Genomic DNA, 16,789 nt, shown 5'->3' on the forward strand with positions numbered 1-16,789 from the left:
AGAGGTGGCTGGTGTTACTTATTAGTTAAATAGTTGACACACGAGGAGGGATGATACGACGCACTACTGATTACAAGTCTGTCGGCATTGAGGAGGAGCGCAGTGCTTGGGGTGGTTCGGACTAAACTTGCAGTACATGCTCTCGCAATGGATCTTGTTCTTCGTCAGCGAGATAGTCCACAAGGGAGGGAAAAAAACATACCTCGACGGCCGGCTATTGGAAAAACAGCGAAGCGAGTCAGCAAAGCATGTCAAGCGCTACGCAAGAGGAAGCCCACAAGGTTCTCAGAGTGGCCGCAGCGAGTGTATGTGTTTCGAACCCTACAAGTTGGCAAGTAAGCGTTTGAGCGCCGAAAGCTGAGCCAGAGATCGACACTCACTGACGCCAGCGACACATGGTATGTACGTAGCAGGTGAAAGGCTGGTGGATTGGTGGGTTGCTTTGTAGGAAGGAGAGGAGGAACGACAAGATGCAGAAAATCGATGCTCGGAACCCTCGACCTTTAAAGAGTGTGGTCCAGTGGCTATTGTGATCTAGGTCAAATACTCACTCCCGCCTCCCTCCGATTTTCCGGGTACTGGCAGCAGAACGCTGCGACGCGGATTGAGTTAATTTGAGCAGGTTGATGATTTTACAGTTAGCCTTCTGGCGATCTGACTATAGCAGTCGATAGGTGGTATAGCTTCCAGCCCCTTCCAACAGTTGTTACTGGATAAAGCAATTCAAGATTCTTTGCGCATGGAAGTCATGCAAGGGTCCAATGGATGGGAACTGAGGTGGGCAACAAGTGCGTTTCATTTTTGCCGAACAATGCAGCCGATCGAGCACTGAGTGAGAGGAGAGTATCGGGATGTGTCGGGGTTAGTTTGGACTGGTTACACGGGACGGCTGTCCGTTCGGGTGCGAGTTGCAACCTTGAACGCAAACGCGACAGAGATTGCTTGAAGGATTACATCAGCCTCCGTCACATGTGACGATTTCCTGTCCGCCTGCCATGACGGTCAACCGCAAGACGGGAAGGGGCAAACAAGCGAAAAAATTCTTGGACCAAACAGTGAGGATATCTCCTCCCATGACCCCGCTGGTAACCAATCTAAAAGTCGGCCCTTGGGCTTGCAGAGCTGATTGGCGAAAAGCAAGAACAAAAATCCCAGAAGAAGGCCGAGAAACATGCACAGGTTGGTGGCCGCATGCGACCCAAGCAGCATCTATTTGATTATTGAACCCACCCAGGTTGCGAGCGCGCAGCCCCAATCTCGTACCGCTCCCCGAATGTCCGAATCAAGGGCGAAAATGGTGATCATCTTCCTCTCTCGTCGTAGTGCCATGTGCGCTGAATTCAACACAAACAGAAGCGGACCAAAGCGATAATTGCGTCACAACTCTTGGAAACCAAGAAGGCCAGAAAGAAACGAAGGAAACAGCAGCACCAATCCTCCGAACCTGACGATGGTGGCCCGACAACCTCACTGCCCCCAACAAGAAGAAGAGTCGCATTCGTGGAATAATCGCAACCAGTACATTGTCAAGGAAAACTGGGAGAATTGTCGTCTTCGCAAAAGTCACTTCGTCGTCATCCACTGACAACATCAAAGACCGAGTCAGCATCAAGTTCGTTGCACTAAACCTGTTCCATGATGAAATCGAGATGCTACCGGTGTCTCTTCTTTGGATATGGATCCACATGGGTTCCTTGCCCTCTTGGCTTTGTCGTAGTTCCTATTTGCATACTCCTCAAGCATGGGTTTGCCTTGAAACTCGTTATCTTGATTTGATAAGATAGTCATGCGATTAGGCCACGAGGGATCGACGGGGAGGCACCCACGTTTTCGTATTGAGAGTTCATTAAACATACATTCTTGTCATTGACGCTTGAACGCCGGATCTGCGGATTGAAGGAGACACTGGACTTTCCCAGCATTCGGCATCAACAGTACGGTTTCCATATGAATTCAAATCTCAGCAAGCACAGTCATAGCTCATCGGTTTTCACAAACACGAGTCCGCGAAATGAAAGACGACAACGGAATCCAACATTTACTATTGTACATCAAATCTCAACTTTTTGGAGGTACATCTATGTGCTGTGCTCCGCATGGGGCGGGGTTAGAAGAAAGCCTTCAGTCGTATGAATTCATTCAGCATGGGGTCTGCAGAAAGAAAAATTCAAACGCACCGCCGCATTGGGAGGCGAGGCGGCGCCGCCAATGCTAGGACAAAATGAGACATGCCTTGAGGATGGAAAAGCTTTAGGACTCACATGTTCAAGGGCCACGAGGACACGAAGAATGTGTACCGATTATACTCGGCACAGACCTGCGAAAGTCTCTCCAGATCAAACATTTCGCCGATAGGCATGCCCCAAAGTCTAGCACGCAGACAAAATCAGTCCAAGCTCCGATGAAGGTCACCCATAAACCCACCCCAGAATCGTCTACATGCGCCAGGCACAAGTTCAAAAGTCCGTGGGTATGAGGATAGTGGATATGGCTACCTGATGCATATGCGGCACTCCCGGTGCAGGGGGCCAACTCTGATAAACTCTTCAGAAGACTGTGTGGAGTTTGGTATAAACATCAAGACGTGCCTCAAGCGCAGGCTGGTCAGAAGCAATTGCGGCAAAGTGGTTATTCCTGGAGTATCATTCTTCAGATGACTTTCACATGGCAAACGCGACAAACCAAAGGAATCGCTTCATGTCTTCCGACTGCTCAATCCCAGCCCTGCAGCGATTCAACATGTAGTCGTTAGGATAAGCGACGACGCACATTGTCTCGGGTTTGCCTCTTAAAGAGCCCCTCAACTCCTGTGAGCTCTCGTAGTACTTCTTGATAAATCCTGCACGCAGAATTAATATGTCCCCGCGACGGAACTCTACACCTTCCGCCTTGGCACACGCTTCAAGCTCCGCCGGACTGAAGCCATGCGTGGTCCAAGGGTCATATGGCAAAACGCCGTTCTTGGATTGGAACTTGACGAGATCAAGGAGAACACCACGTCCACAAATACCGTGATTAGCCCAGTCTGTCATCCATAATGAAGCAAAGTTCAAACTACTACCAGTAGCTTACTTTGGATTCCAATCCGCGTGAAGGTTGGATCAATTTGGTGTGGGTCCTCGATATGGTGGATGCCGCGAGGAAGGTCTGTTGCCAATGTGCTAGAAGCATCCATAAGCCACATTCTGATTGAATTTGGATTTGGTCCGTACTTGTTATAAAATGTTTCGTGTTCCATGATAGGGAAGTGCCGCAGCCCTAGAAGGGTTTTTTTGGTTGACTGACGGCGATGGCGTTTGCCTGACGAACCATCCCATTGAGACCCCGATTGAGTGTTCTTTCATGAATGTGAGTCTATGCCGAGTAGCAGGGGAGGCGCACTGACGATATGGATTTCATCATCGCTGTGCGAGGCGTCATTTAAACCGGAAGCATCGCAGCGTGTCTGGACAAACCGGGAGATATTTCGACCTTCTCTCTGTCTCTGGATGTAATTGATTTCGGGTGGAATACGGTTGAACATGGGCTAGAGAGCGGCTTTTACAGCTGATTCGTCAAAAATGAGTACCGCTCGTACCTTGGAGGGGAAGTTCAACGGCCTATTCTAAGTTTAGACAAATCCCATCAAGCAAAACGGTATTGACGGACCAGTTGAGCGAAACTGTGCGGCCCGTCCTAGAGGGCTCAAGGGTGAACACAGAGAGACTTGACCCAGTGGTAACAAACCGGATCTCCTCCGTTGCGCTCTTTTTGACGACAGCCTCTGTGAGTAGATTGATCGTGCCCAACTGATCGTCAGCACCCCAAACTCCCCAAGCACAACCGGGGAAGTTCTTGAAGGGTGGGAGTTCGTCGTAGCTGGGAAGGATTTCGGTGTTCCAGTCGGTAGTCATGTCCTGCTATCGTGGGGGAAAGAGGCAAGGAAGGGTGTGACGTGAAGGGCCATGGGACTCTTAACTGGGATTTTTCGATGACCACACTCACGATAACGCAATCAGCGCGTTATTCGCTTCATGCTAGTTTAGAGCTGAGGTTGTGTGGCTTCTGATAAGTTCAGAGCCGACAGCTGCATTTAGGCGGCTTGCTTGAGACGAAGTCATCATGGATTGGGGTTGACCTTGAGCGCTTATCAAACATCATGATATCCGATCGAAAATGATGCGAGAACGAGAGCAGTTTATTATCAACTCAGTTTTGCCAGTTGCCCATGGAACGATAAAGCGTGAAAACAAAACGGATCTAATGTACACCGTGGAGCACAGAGGCACAGAAAGAAAAATGTCATTCCCAATCAAGTCAGAAAAGGGCCTATAATGTCCTTCAGCCTTCAAGTATCGTAATGTTAGTCCGAGAGCACGCACGGCCGCATTAGGAGGAGAAGCGCATCCACCGATACTACGCATTATATTCAGCCCGGATAGTTTGTGTGAATTTGTCCGAAATAACCCACATGTTTAGTGGCCAAGAGGAAAAGAAAAATGTATAGCGGCCCGTTTCAGCTGCGACTTGGGCCAATTTCTCCAGATCAAAAAACTCGCCGATGGGCATTCCCCATAGCCTGGACAATAACGGATCAATACGCGGGCATATCGGGAATCTAATGCATACCCAAGAAGTGTCTGATGTAAACCGACGCAGTTAGGGAAAATGAAGAAGAACGGGAGTAAACTTTACCTGATGAAGATGCGATGGCCCGGCTGGCGGTGGCCAGCACTGTGTGTCCAACGTCAGTAAGATAATGAAGCAGATGTTCGGCGTGAATCACGCACCTCTAGTGCGGGCTGATCCGATGCTATCGCCGCGAAATGGTTATCCCTGGAAACAGTCCCGGTCAGTTAAAAATGCTATGACAGGACAAACCATAGGAATCGCTTCATGCCCTCTGACTGCTGAATGCCCGCACTGGTTGCATTGTCAACACATGCCGGTTTGAACAGGAAAGCGCGTCTTACAATGCCTCCTCCTTGGTTCCTAACTCCTCGCGCTCCGCTTGTGAAGCCTCGTAATATCTCTTGATGAACCCGACTCGCAACAGCAGTATATCTCCTCGCCTGAATTTGACTCCCTGTGCCGCCGCACAGGCCTCAAGGTGTTCTACGGTAATGGCATGGGTCGACCACGGGTCGTATGGCAAAGTCTTCTTGTCTGCCGATAGCGAAGTTTGATATGAGACAAGGTCGAGGAGTACGCCTCGCCCGCAAATTCCGTGCGTAGCCCAGTCTAAAGAACATCAAGTAAAGTATATGACTGGTGACGAAAGCCGATAACGGACTCTGGATTCCAATCTTGCCATGTTCCGGATGAATTTCGTGCGGGTTGGGAAAGGGGTGGATGCCGCTGGGAAGTGCATCGATGGGCGTGCTGGTGCGTGTTAATATGACAGCAGACTGGGAGCAAGGTCTTAACTTGTTGTAGTAAACCCCATGTTCAAGAATCGGAAAGTGCCGCAAACCATCCCACTAGCGCATGTCGCTCAGAGTTAGTGCGGCAATATTTAGGAACAACCCACTTGGGTCCCAGACTGCGAGTTCTAATGGAGACAGTCAGTCAGCAGTCGCACGCAAGGGGGATGCCGGGGACACACAATATGGATTTCATCGTCGCGGATTCCGACAGCCAGACGGACAATTTGATTGACTTCAGGTGCCTTCCTCTTGAATACGGGCTGGCAAGACAGACGAGTCAATTAGCCAAGACCAAAAACCTTGAGTGACAAGGCATCCACACCTTCTCCGGGAAATTTAGCGGCCTGTGCAACGGCGGTCAAACAACCACAAACGCTTCCCAACGAGCTAAACGCCAATCTCACCAGTTAAGCGACACTCCCGTCCCAAGTTTGACCTCCTCAGCTGCCGCCCTTTTGACAACCTCGTCCGTCAATAGGTTGACGGTCCCCAGCTGATCGTCAGGTCCCCATACTCCCCAAGCACAACCAGGGAGATTCTTAAACGCGGGCAACGCGTCGAATGAGGGTATCTTGGCTGTTGTCCAATCCACTTTCGAGTGGTCGACGCCCTTATCGCTTTCGGACATGGCGCTGGTACTAGTACCCTTGTTCGTCAAGGTGTTTTTCAAGGAAGACACAACCCCATGTAGATGGTCGGCGATGTGAATCAGCCGCTTGGAGGCCATGGCATTGGATGGAAAGGTTTGCAGAAATAACGGAAAACAGTGCAGCAAGGCCTCGGAGACACGACAACTTGTGAGAGTAGCACAGATTAGATCAGGGAAAGAAGCTGATGCGATAGACCCTCTGGCGCAATCACCACGGAAATGGTCGCAAAAAATCGAGCTATTTGTGGAATCAAAGCATGCTCGTACTCTTTCGGTTGAAGCGAGTACAAAAATTCCTGGCCGTCGCCCACAGTGCATTGACATTGAGGAAGAAATAAGAATTCGTTAATTTTTACAGTTGCAGCTCTTCGGTTGCCACCTACGATATATACCTTATCAACGATCGACCTCACTTTGTAGAACCACGAATAAAGGGGTGTCCCAACGCTTCCCTTGGTGTGATGCGCCGGGCAGGGTCAAGCGCTAAACAGCGGTCGAGCAGATCGATGAAGTGCAACAACACATTTGTCTCGTCATCGCTCATACGTGCACCACCTAGCAGACGGGCCCGAAGATCCCGCGTTGGTTTTTGAATGTGGACTTTCCGGATAACGTCCTAAGGATATACGATCAGCGACACGAGAAAGACCAATAAGGCACGCACATTTCCACTCGCTTTCTCTCGCTCGACGCTTTCAAACCCACCCATTTCATCAAAATAGACCTCACCAAACTTAGCCCTCTTGATCATCTTGCTGTTAAAGCGGCCCTTGAGTTCCATCATGTGGAGCAACATTTGGTTGTTACTCCTGCCAGGGAAAAGAATCTTTCCAGTGTATAGTTCGTATAGCGTGCATCCCACAGACCACACATCAAGCGATGGGTCGTAAGGTACGCCGAGAACTGAAAGAGGTTAGTACAAAAAGGGTAGTATGAGAAAGATGCTTACTGATCTCTGGAGCACGATAAAACCGACTGACAAGATATGGCGTAATCTCATTCTCCGCGGCATCCGACGCGGAGCCTAGATCACAAAGCTTCAGCATCGTTTTGGCCTCGTTCACCTTTGATTAGTTAGCAGCCGAACAACGCCAGAAGAGCAAGCCACCGACAAGAATATTATCAGGTTTGATGTCCGCGTGCATGACCCCAAGCTTGCGCAAATGGCCAAGCGCAATGAAAAGCTGATGCGCATAGGCACGAACCGCACGTATATTCAGACCAACATCTTTCCCAAAACGCTTGACGACATCGCGGAGATTCATGCTATGAATCAATCAATGACCGGCAAACCATGAATAAAAACAAACCTCAAGCTCTCAAAGACCAAACAGAGATGACCGCGATGCTCAAAAGTCCTCTCCAGTCTGACCAAGTGTTTCTTGTCGTCTGGGTCAGCTGCTTGAAGTTTGTTCAAGATAGTAGCTTCCTTGAGCCCAGCTCGATGCCTACAGTAAGGATGAGTTGTGGTTAAACAGCGGAGAGTTACACACATAACCTCTTGGGAGCGAACAATCTTGATTGCAACTTCTCGTCCACCTGCACCATCCTCTTCACCTTCCGATAACACTCGCGCTCTAACGACAACAGCAAACATTCCTCGCCCCACACTGGCGTAGACTTGGTATCGTTCTCCGTCTGACGGGGCCGTCAATACCTCGCCAAGAATAACGTTGTAGTAGCCCTCGGGATCCGACGCCGTGTCGGAATGCAAGATCTGTTGGCTCGCAACGGGTAGTCGGGTCTGGTCAACGGTCTTCGTCTTTTTCTTGACAACCTTCTTCTTTTTCGGTTTGGGGGCGGAAGCGAACGCAAACATGTCGTCCATATCTTCCTCTTCATCAGTTTCTTCGACTTCTATCTCCTCCTCGGCGACAACGCCTTGAACCCTTCTGAATTCGTCCTCTCGTCGGTCAAGTGAGGGGTCGTAATCGGCAGCGTTAACTTGTGCCTCTTGAGTGAGGTTTGTTGTGTTACTCGGCTTGCTGGGTGAGTCTACCTTGGCCAAAGTGAACAACGCATCTTGCTCCTGTTCTGGAGCAGGCGAAGGAGTCCGCGAAGGGGGTTTGGCCACAGTCGGCTCATCTGTCAAAAAAGTTACTACTGCAACAAACGAGCGATTGTGTAAAAAGGACCATTGTTGTGTGGGGAGAGAAATAATACATACCGTCACCATTTGAGATAACATGCTGTGGAGTTCCTGGACAAATAGGTCAAATGGTGACGACAGAGGCATATTTTCCCTACCATTTGCATGTGTAGAGGAGCCTGAAATGACAATGAAACAAGGCTACAAAACGAGACAGATTAACTTACCATTCGGAGGCCCAGTTGAACCAGGAAGTGAAGTATTGGGCGTGGCACTAGCATGGCGAGCAAGTATTGCCGCGCGACGAGCCCTACGGTCAGCCAAAAGCTGTTCGAGGGGGGGTGGTGAGGCCATCAGCTCCAATTCTGGCTCGTCCACTTGCATTCGGGTTGTTGACGCTGGACCCGGTGAATTAGGTGCAGGTGTTGGAGGGGGAGGAGTTGCTCTAGGAGAGATTTCGCCTTCTTCCCGCTCTTCTGGAGACGATTGTCTAGGTAGCGGTGGAGTACGTCGTCGCGGCGAATATTCTCGGCGTTTGGCCCTCTCCCTATCTCGTCCGCCTCTGTCTCGTTCGCGGTTGTAGCTCTCTTTCCGACCCTCTACTCGTCTTCGACCGTTGCTGAGATGAACGTCTCGCCAGTCGCGGGGTTCCCGCTCTCGTTCTCTCTCCCTCTGCCGTTTGTAACTGCCACCACTGCTGAAGCCATCTGAGTCATGCAGAGGCCGCTTTAGATTATGACTGTTCCCTAAAGAGTCTTGACTGCCTGGGGGCGCGTTAGTCATGTTAAGGAACGAGCTGGCCGGGCACCGCACGAAAAGAGGATGAGGGACAGAGGATACCTGTTTGATGGTGTGACGCCATATTTTCGTACTTTTCCGAGTCGGAAACCTTTTCGACTTCACAATCGCAGCCGACGAGTAAAAAATATCCTTCTTAAGCATCCATTTGCATCATTTCAAAGCTACCATACAAAAGGGAATGTAAGGACCACCAGCTCAGCCAACCCTCCAGGACTGCAACAAGAAAGCTACAACGAGCGGGCACAGAGCATTAAGACATCCTGTTATTCTTAGCACTACTTTGGCACAGACAATCGAGGGGTAGACCGAAAGTCTGCAATTTGACTTGAGTGCTTAAAGAAAGAAACGACACAAAAACTTGATATATATAGGTGATAGTCACGTGCCTGATTGCATCTGTGACCATAATAGTCCCACCATCAACTTCTCCTCTCTCTCACTCCGAGCCTCAGAGCTGCAAGTAGTGTTGATGTTATTGTTAACCACAACGCGATGACAACGAAATCCGGCGGCGCTAATACTCATCCTGGCCTCGGCGCCCCGGGCGCTTCCTTCATCAAGCCCTGCACCGCCAAAAATTCGTGACTCACTTCAAGATATCGCCGGTGTGTAGGCGCGCCGTGACATATAAATGCCTCGTGTACGGTAATTGCCTATTAGCTTCTCCCCCCTCCTTCATGACTGCTGCGAACTCGTCCAAGGATCCGGTGGTCGGAGCGCCAATCAAGACGAGTCGATTGGGTGTCTATCGACTTGTTCAAGAAGTACCTTCTACAAAGTTTCGTGAGAGCTGGGATCAAGCTGCGCGTGGTGCACCAAGCGTAAAACGACTGGTCAAGGAAATAATCCAGCTTGGACGGGCGACTTTCTGTGCCTACCTGCTCCTCCAGCTGTGGATATATGCAGTCGAGCCTATCCTTAGTTTGCATCTGACTAGTCGCATCCTCGTCATTGTCCGTCATTTTCAACATTAATATTCTCTCTGACTCATCTGGTAGATCGAAGAAGGTTTCAAGGGAGGTCAGCCTGACGCAAACGGTCTATTCGGTGCAGTTGTTATGAAGATGCTCGCAGCAGTGGCCACGGCCTTCATTCAGCGGCAGAAGTGAGTCTTTCAATTCTCGCGCCTCACCTTATTTGACATCACATCCCAGTAATGCTTTAGAGAACAAAATGATGCACGGAATTGAATTCAAGTTGCAGCGTCTCGTCCTTCGATGTAAGCGGCCTCGACCGCTTCCAAGCCATTTCCCTTACGCTTTGATAGCCAAACTTAGGACAGATTTAACCGGGGTTCAAGGTATGCTCTCGTTCTTTTGTACTCTTCACCCTGACATATTCAAATAGCTAAAGCCGTGGCTACTAAACATATATACGAGCGCAGCGCGTGGTATGCTTTCCGGCACTTTGCCTTCACCGGTGCACAATTCTTTGGAGCGCTTGGCCAGCTGGCTTATGTGTTCCGAACCGTTCAATCAAGCGGGCATGGTCCCCTCTTCGTCATCCTCTGTCTCGTTCGCCCTATTCTCGGGATATTCACGGACAACTCGCTTTGGGCGACACCCCATCTTATCGAGGCGGATGATCCCCACTTTCTTCGCATGAAGAATTTGCTTGCTTTAGGGGACAAAAAGTATAAGCAAGACGTGATCACCGGAGATATCGTTCAACACATAGTCAAAGGCACGTTGGCTATTTGGATAAATGGTTTATTCACTCTTGCCTGTAGACTTTCGCAAGTCCGTGGCTTTACTTGGGACTTTGAACATATCGGATCCCTATGAGCAGTACAGCCAACGCCAGGCGACGACCTTGAGTGTTTTAATCAGACTCTCAGGAGACCTCCCGATGGTTCGCTCCCTCCACCGTCAACGTCTTGTACTAATCTCCCTCAGCTTTACTATGCCTCTAATGCAATACTCCACCCAACACATTTCAGCTTAGCGACCATTGCGACCCTGCAGAGCATCGATTCGCTGCTCCGCTGGTCATTCACGGGCATCTTAAACACAGTCCGCGGCTTCACCAAGCAAGCTAATCGCGTCAAAGCAATATATGACATCGAGAAGATCGAACATGATGCCACAAACGGTGGCATGGCCGCTTATCCTCCAGAAGGCCAGGAGGACGAAAGCGAGGCAGGCATGGCCATCGAACTCAAGTACGTTCGCCTCAATTGATCCTTCTTTGTCTAATTCTCTCCAGAAACGTCTCATTCTCCTACCCCAGCAATGATACTTTGAGCGCACTGAAGGATGTGTCCCTCCGCATCAAGTCCGGTCAGCTTGTGGTCCTCGTCGGCGCAAACGGCAGCGGCAAATCCACCATCATTAAACTTCTCATGCGTCTCTACCAGCCCACATCGGGATCGATCATGCTCGGAGCACCTGGCCACCCTTCAACGCGCGACATCCGCGAGTATAAATCAGCAGATCTCCGGCGCGCAACCGCTGCATTAACGCAGGACCATCATCTGTTTCCGCTTTCCCTTGCGGAGAACATCGGCCTCGGTAACCCTGCTCGAAAAGACGATGGAGAAGCTGTGTCGGAGGCACTGCGGCGAGGCGGTGCAAATAAGGTGGTGGAGAGACTCAAAGGTGGAACAGAGACCGTGTTAGAGGGTGGCAAGGGTCTGAGATGGGGGAGCAATGTGCGGAAAGACGAGGGGACGCTTCTTGCAGCGGAACTCGCCAAGATGGAAAAGAAGAGCGACGTTTCTGGGGGCGAACGCCAGCGGCTGGTAGCGGCGCGGACCTTCATGCGGTTCACGACCAATACCGTCAAGCTTGTTTGTGTAGACGAGCCCAGTGCAAATCTCGACGCGGAGGGCGAGCTGGAGCTCTTTGACAACCTCCGACTCGCGAATGCGGGCAAGACGATGGTGTTTGTGACACATCGGTTTGGCCATCTCACGAAACACGCGGACATGATCGTGTAGGTCATTTTGTGGTCGAGTTTCCTGTCGTTGACGACTTTAAGTTGCATGAAAGAGGGAAAGATTACGGAGAAAGGGACGCATGGCGAACTCATGGCGGTTGACGGCGAATACGCGAAAATGTATGGCATCCAGGCCAAAGCGTTTGAAGCGTCATCGTGAACCTTGGGAATTTCGGAGCACTACTAATTGGAATATTTCTTCGTCCGTAACAAACATTTGTTGCTGGTCGTCACTAACAATGTATGCAGACCCTAAACAGTTTGCCAATGCTTTCCACATGACTTACTCTCAGGAAATAAGCCTCCAGGAGTGTCATTCTAATAGGAAGATGAAGCACCATATGCAAATGCAGACATCTCATTCGTGATTGTGTCCTGAATTCATTGGTGGATTGCAATGCATGTGGATGTGGAAATGTGGTTCACCAAACTGTAACTGCTACATTCATTGATTACAATGTCAGATAATTTTTTGTCTATCTAGATGTCTGAGCCATAAGTCACTATGCAGCCATCCGAGTCTGAGTCATCTCCATCTTGCCATAGCTGTGGCTGACAGGGGAATTGCACTGACAGTGGATTAACTTCTAAGTCCATTGGTATATCACTGATGTAGCTTCTTCCAGGACATCGAGTTGGACCTGGCAGGCTTGTTTCTGTATTTTGTTATCAGATAGGATGATTTTGAATCGCGGAGAAATAACTTTACGTGACAGTGCAGTATTATGGTCGTCATCATTCAACTCGAATTCACAGTCGCCAGAGGCTGTTTCGTCGTCGCTAAGATACGCACGGGGCTGGCGGCGAGATGTGAGCGTCTTGCGCTTTAGAGTCTTCTTTTTCGGAGTCGGCCGTGGTCTCCACGTTGCACGACTGCGACTTTCGAGCAGTGAACCGTCGTCATCCAAATACTTGAAGTCGTGCGCTTTGGCTCCCAACTGAATGAAACTTGAGCATGGCACTTGAAATGGAGCTGCGATAAACCGACCTTCAAGTACCAGTGGTTTGAAAACCCGTATCCACCACCCGCCATAGTGTCATCGGAGCATCGTACCGCCAGCACATGTCGAAAAATGAGCTTGTCTAAAGCAATCTCAACGACGTCTTGCGACATGCCCCGTCGCTTCGCGGAACCATACCCAGGATAACTGTCCCAGTTATTCTTGCGGGTAGACTTATCAACGGAGCCGGAAAGTAGCTTTGCCAAGTGAGCCGGGGTGATGCGACCGCCAGGTGTATCGGTGAATATCGCGCGAAGGTAGTCCAGCACATCTTTCGCAAATGCTGTCATATCAACGGTTTTTAGGGGCCCGGAGGCGAGGTTCTTGCAGTTGCTGCAAACCCCGCACGGCGAAGATTGTTCCCCTAAGTTTCTGAGTACTTGTCGGACCACACAAACCGGCTCCTGTGCAACACTGCTGATGGCTTGCGCATCTTTCTGTTCGCGCAGCTTTAGAAGGCTCATGGCGTTTGGTCCGGATGGGTGTAGCTCGCGAACCAGGTCCTTGTAACGATAAACTGGAGAGCGAGCAAAAAAGTGAGCAGAAAACACGGCGCGTCCGGAGTTTGCAATCACACCAAATACATTCGGCCTTCTTGCCGTCCCTCCCTGCCCTTCCTATCTCTTGAAAATACCTGATAAAGTCTGCCAACAAGCGCAAGCTGTGGGAGAGCTTTGCTTACGAGGAAATGCTCTTGGGGCTATCGACGTGGAATACGAATCGCACTGTCAGTGCATGGTTATGATGGTTATTTGGGGGGGTGAGCGGACGGACCGTCAGGCTTGTCAATACCCAGCCCGAACGAGATCTGCAATGGCGTTCAAAATCGAAACCCAAACATGTGCAAGAAAGTAGCAAACAGTCGCAACGATGACCCTGATCTTGTTGCTCATCCAGTCGTTATACACACGGGCCAGTGTATTCTCCGTCAAGCCAGCATGATAAGCGGCCGCCAAGATCCCCCTTTCCCCCAGCTTGGTAGCCAGCCGTTCGCAACTTTTGCGAGTTTCTCGATAAATGATGCCTGAATGGTGCCTGTGCCTATTATTGATGATGTCGACCACAGTATTGCTGGTTTGGGAGGAATGCTTGTGTTCTATGGCAATGTGGAGGTTCGGTCGGGCGAGTGACGCGCGCACAAGGATAGGATTGTTGAGTCCAAGGTGCCGTGTTATCTCCACAACATCGCGAGGGCTGAGTGTGGCGCTCAGACCAACAATAGGGACGGCAGGGAAATCGCGTCTCAGAAAGTTGATATCCAAGTACTGTGGTGGAATGTGGGTCAGTTCAAAGGCAGCCCACGAAATAGAATCATCTAGACTCACGGCCGGCCGGAATGTAAGACCCCAAGAGAGCATGCAGTGTACTTCATCCAAGGCAAACCGGCTGATGTATTCATCCTTATAGAGGCCGAGGAGAATGGGATGGAGCCAGCGCGTGGGACGACATTGTTCGGGCGTGGTGTAGATCAAGACTGGCCTCTCGTCACGCAACCTTTGGTGGATGTTTGCGCTGGTGATGTTCTCTTCCGAGTCGGATGTAATCGCAAGAACGGGAATGCCTTTTTCGCGACAGGCCCTCAGTTGGTCGCGGATGAGGGCCAAGATGGGGGAAATGACAATTGTCACTTTGTGTGGGTGAACGTTGTGCTCGATCATGGCTGGGAGCTGGAAAATCAAGCTTTTGCCACTACCCGCTGGCTGAAGCACCAAAACGTCTTTGTTCTTCAATGCGAGGTCGATGGCCACGGCCTGCTCGATGTGTAACTCTTTGATGTTAAAGGTGCTGTTTAGGATCTCGGCGTACTGAGCATGCAGAAGGTCCCGGGTTTGCTCGTCCTCCATGCTAGGAGACAGTGGAGGGGACCATAGTTCTTCATCAGGTGTTTCTTCATTCCTTTCAAGTTCCTGGTCCATGTCCCAGTTGTCGTCGAGACGATCACAATCCATATTGAGAGCCAAGAGAATAGCTCGCAGACGCTCCACACATTCGAACCTGCAGTAGAGCTTGAACCGGACAGGACATTTGACAAGGTTGCTCTTACTTCAAAAGCTGCACGAGAACAACGTCGCAAGCCGTCTCATGATTGTCCAACTGCACATTGAATTGGTTGCGTAGTTGAATGTTTGTAGCTAAGAGGCGTCGCAGGTGCTGCGGTGTTTTCTTTCATACTTTGCGTCAATCAGTCTTTTTCACGAATCGCGCCGAATACCTCGGCCAGGTCCGAATGTTTCGCTGGGCTGGCTGCTGCCGCTGAATCAGCTCGGCGTCGTTTGACCGCTGGTCGGTCATCCAAATCATCGCGATAAGACATGATGAGGCACGGAGCACATAGCGGTACAAAGAACGGAAAGGCGGTGGCTGTGTTGTTGGTCAAAACGTGGTTTGATTCACACCAAGTCGATCTACACGACTTTATAGCTTGCTTTTGTATAAGCGTGCCCCTCCATCCGTGATGATATGTGCGCCTGTGATATGGGCTGACGCAGGCGATGCGAGGAAAAGCGTTAAACCAGCCATATCTGATGGGGCACCAACCCGACCTAACTTCCAATATGAGCCGATGAACACTAAATAAGGTCACGAAATACCCATAGGTTGAGCCGCATTCATCTTGTCTCCAGCCTTCTGTAGACCAAATGCGGTCATCTTACTTGGATACACACTGAAAAAAAATCAAGACTGTTGAGTTTTAGTATGGAGAGCGGACACACCCAGGAAGGATAGCATTAACGCTAAACCAAGCGTCAGTCAATGGTCTCAACGGTCGAGGAAGGAAGCCCACGTGACACAGCCTGGGGCAAGCTTTACAGCAAGCTGGGATGTAAGGTGGTTGACTATAGAGTACCAGTTCGGCGTTTACGACAAATGAGGCGACAAGGAACCCACCGGCAGCCTTGCTAGATTGGTCTAGAGGGGGTGCGAATGAGCACCATCCAACATAAGAGCAAGTACTCACAGCTCCATGTTCCATTACCGGCATCACTAAGAGCACCCTCACTAAACGGGTCCACTGACGCTATTGAGGAGACGTTGATAACACGCGCTGGGTCGGTTGGGGTGCCAGCCTTCGTAAGGTAGTCGCTAAGTCTGGATACCAAACATTGTGAACGTTTGCAGTGAGAAGTAAGTAGAGCCAAGACGCACCCAGCAGTCACTGACATCCCAAGTTAGCTTAAAAACATCAAGGATGATGCAACGCACTGTAGAAGATGCTCTTCACGTTGACCGCGTAGACGTTGTCCCACCCCTTCTCCTCTGGAAAGTTCTCAAACGGTCCACCCCAAGTAATGCCCGAGTTGTTGACAAGGACATGGAGGGTGTCCGCACGCTTCTTGAACTCGGCTATGAGAGCATCGCAGCCGGCTTTTGACTATCAAAAGTTGTTCTGAATTCGTTTTGCATCGTAAAGACGAAAGCATACCGCTACATTGGCAACGATATAGTCGACCGAGCCACGAGCGACCTTCTTGATATCTTGGACCGCCTAAACTCCTTAGAGGTGCAAAGCAGGAGTGGAATGGCTTGCCTCTTGAAGCTGTTTTTCTTTACGCGCCGCAATGTAGACGTTAGCACCGTTTTGAGCAAAGCCCGTCGCAATCATCTTCCCAACTCCGACGCCGCCGCCAGTAACGAGCACTAAACGCAACGATTTGAGTAAAAAACAACAACAGAAAAAAGTGGGCCTTGCACCTGTCTTGCCCTTGACGTTGAAGAGGTTTGAAATACTGAGGTCTGGAGACTTGTAAGGACAGTGGGGCATGCAAGGAGCGTTGGACCGCTTACCAGCCATAGTGGATGGAAGTCAACCCGTAATTCGGCTCCCAAAAGCCGGTGGATAGATCGCGGTCACATGACCGGCACTCGAGTTACCGGCCTTTTTTTTGGCTCGAAAACCGAATTGTTG

The 16,789-nt window shown here is 50.3% G+C and overlaps 6 protein-coding genes across 6 annotated transcripts; 2 read left to right on the plus strand and 4 right to left on the minus strand.

The window, feature by feature from the left end:
* Positions 1–980: 980 nt before the first annotated feature.
* Positions 981–1,509, plus strand: MIND_00010700 (uncharacterized protein; the record flags this gene model as incomplete). Its single annotated transcript, XM_037357079.1, has 4 exons — positions 981–1,055; positions 1,102–1,179; positions 1,235–1,297; positions 1,354–1,509. The coding sequence occupies exons 1-4, from the start codon at positions 996–998 to the stop codon at positions 1,507–1,509; spliced, it is 357 nt and encodes a 118-aa protein (XP_037224989.1). The 5' UTR covers positions 981–995.
* Positions 1,510–2,107: 598 nt separating this feature from the next.
* Positions 2,108–3,893, minus strand: MIND_00010800 (uncharacterized protein; the record flags this gene model as incomplete). The annotated part of the gene is made up of 15 exons (XM_037357080.1): positions 2,108–2,119; positions 2,178–2,211; positions 2,262–2,369; positions 2,425–2,435; positions 2,496–2,534; positions 2,577–2,634; positions 2,683–2,724; positions 2,770–3,025; positions 3,073–3,161; positions 3,213–3,258; positions 3,310–3,337; positions 3,386–3,526; positions 3,578–3,599; positions 3,649–3,675; positions 3,727–3,893. 15 exons carry the CDS (start codon positions 3,891–3,893, stop codon positions 2,108–2,110), a joined length of 1,080 nt encoding a protein of 359 aa, XP_037224990.1.
* A 403-nt stretch (positions 3,894–4,296) lies between these two features.
* Positions 4,297–6,132, minus strand: MIND_00010900 (Serine/threonine protein kinase PRP4; the record flags this gene model as incomplete). The annotated part of the gene is made up of 13 exons (XM_037357081.1): positions 4,297–4,308; positions 4,362–4,395; positions 4,451–4,558; positions 4,609–4,619; positions 4,675–4,713; positions 4,770–4,815; positions 4,861–4,902; positions 4,953–5,220; positions 5,273–5,459; positions 5,510–5,530; positions 5,585–5,665; positions 5,728–5,749; positions 5,810–6,132. 13 exons carry the CDS (start codon positions 6,130–6,132, stop codon positions 4,297–4,299), a joined length of 1,194 nt encoding a protein of 397 aa, XP_037224991.1.
* Positions 6,133–6,463: 331 nt separating this feature from the next.
* Positions 6,464–9,005, minus strand: MIND_00011000 (Serine/threonine protein kinase PRP4; the record flags this gene model as incomplete). The annotated part of the gene is made up of 10 exons (XM_037357082.1): positions 6,464–6,670; positions 6,719–6,957; positions 7,004–7,118; positions 7,167–7,320; positions 7,365–7,502; positions 7,548–8,139; positions 8,222–8,254; positions 8,302–8,322; positions 8,371–8,907; positions 8,957–9,005. The coding sequence occupies 10 exons, from the start codon at positions 9,003–9,005 to the stop codon at positions 6,464–6,466; spliced, it is 2,085 nt and encodes a 694-aa protein (XP_037224992.1).
* A 616-nt stretch (positions 9,006–9,621) lies between these two features.
* Positions 9,622–12,041, plus strand: MIND_00011100 (ABC transporter ATP-binding protein; the record flags this gene model as incomplete). Its single annotated transcript, XM_037357083.1, has 9 exons — positions 9,622–9,897; positions 9,943–10,049; positions 10,099–10,163; positions 10,212–10,244; positions 10,292–10,683; positions 10,733–10,795; positions 10,840–11,105; positions 11,150–11,878; positions 11,924–12,041. 9 exons carry the CDS (start codon positions 9,622–9,624, stop codon positions 12,039–12,041), a joined length of 2,049 nt encoding a protein of 682 aa, XP_037224993.1.
* Positions 12,042–12,361: 320 nt separating this feature from the next.
* On the minus strand, positions 12,362–16,675 carry MIND_00011200 (uncharacterized protein; the record flags this gene model as incomplete). The annotated part of the gene is made up of 20 exons (XM_037357084.1): positions 12,362–12,537; positions 12,591–12,819; positions 12,870–13,399; positions 13,458–13,516; positions 13,565–13,607; positions 13,657–13,690; positions 13,743–14,877; positions 14,927–15,045; positions 15,095–15,243; positions 15,309–15,425; positions 15,474–15,547; positions 15,597–15,617; positions 15,668–15,719; positions 15,772–15,792; positions 15,842–16,039; positions 16,087–16,255; positions 16,307–16,369; positions 16,412–16,521; positions 16,576–16,617; positions 16,669–16,675. The coding sequence occupies 20 exons, from the start codon at positions 16,673–16,675 to the stop codon at positions 12,362–12,364; spliced, it is 3,348 nt and encodes a 1,115-aa protein (XP_037224994.1).
* Positions 16,676–16,789: the final 114 nt, after the last annotated feature.

This window comes from Mycena indigotica (genome assembly GCF_014461135.1).
Source record: "Mycena indigotica strain 171206Taipei chromosome Unknown Mind.scaff0001, whole genome shotgun sequence".
Classification (NCBI taxonomy): domain Eukaryota; kingdom Fungi; phylum Basidiomycota; class Agaricomycetes; order Agaricales; family Mycenaceae; genus Mycena; species Mycena indigotica.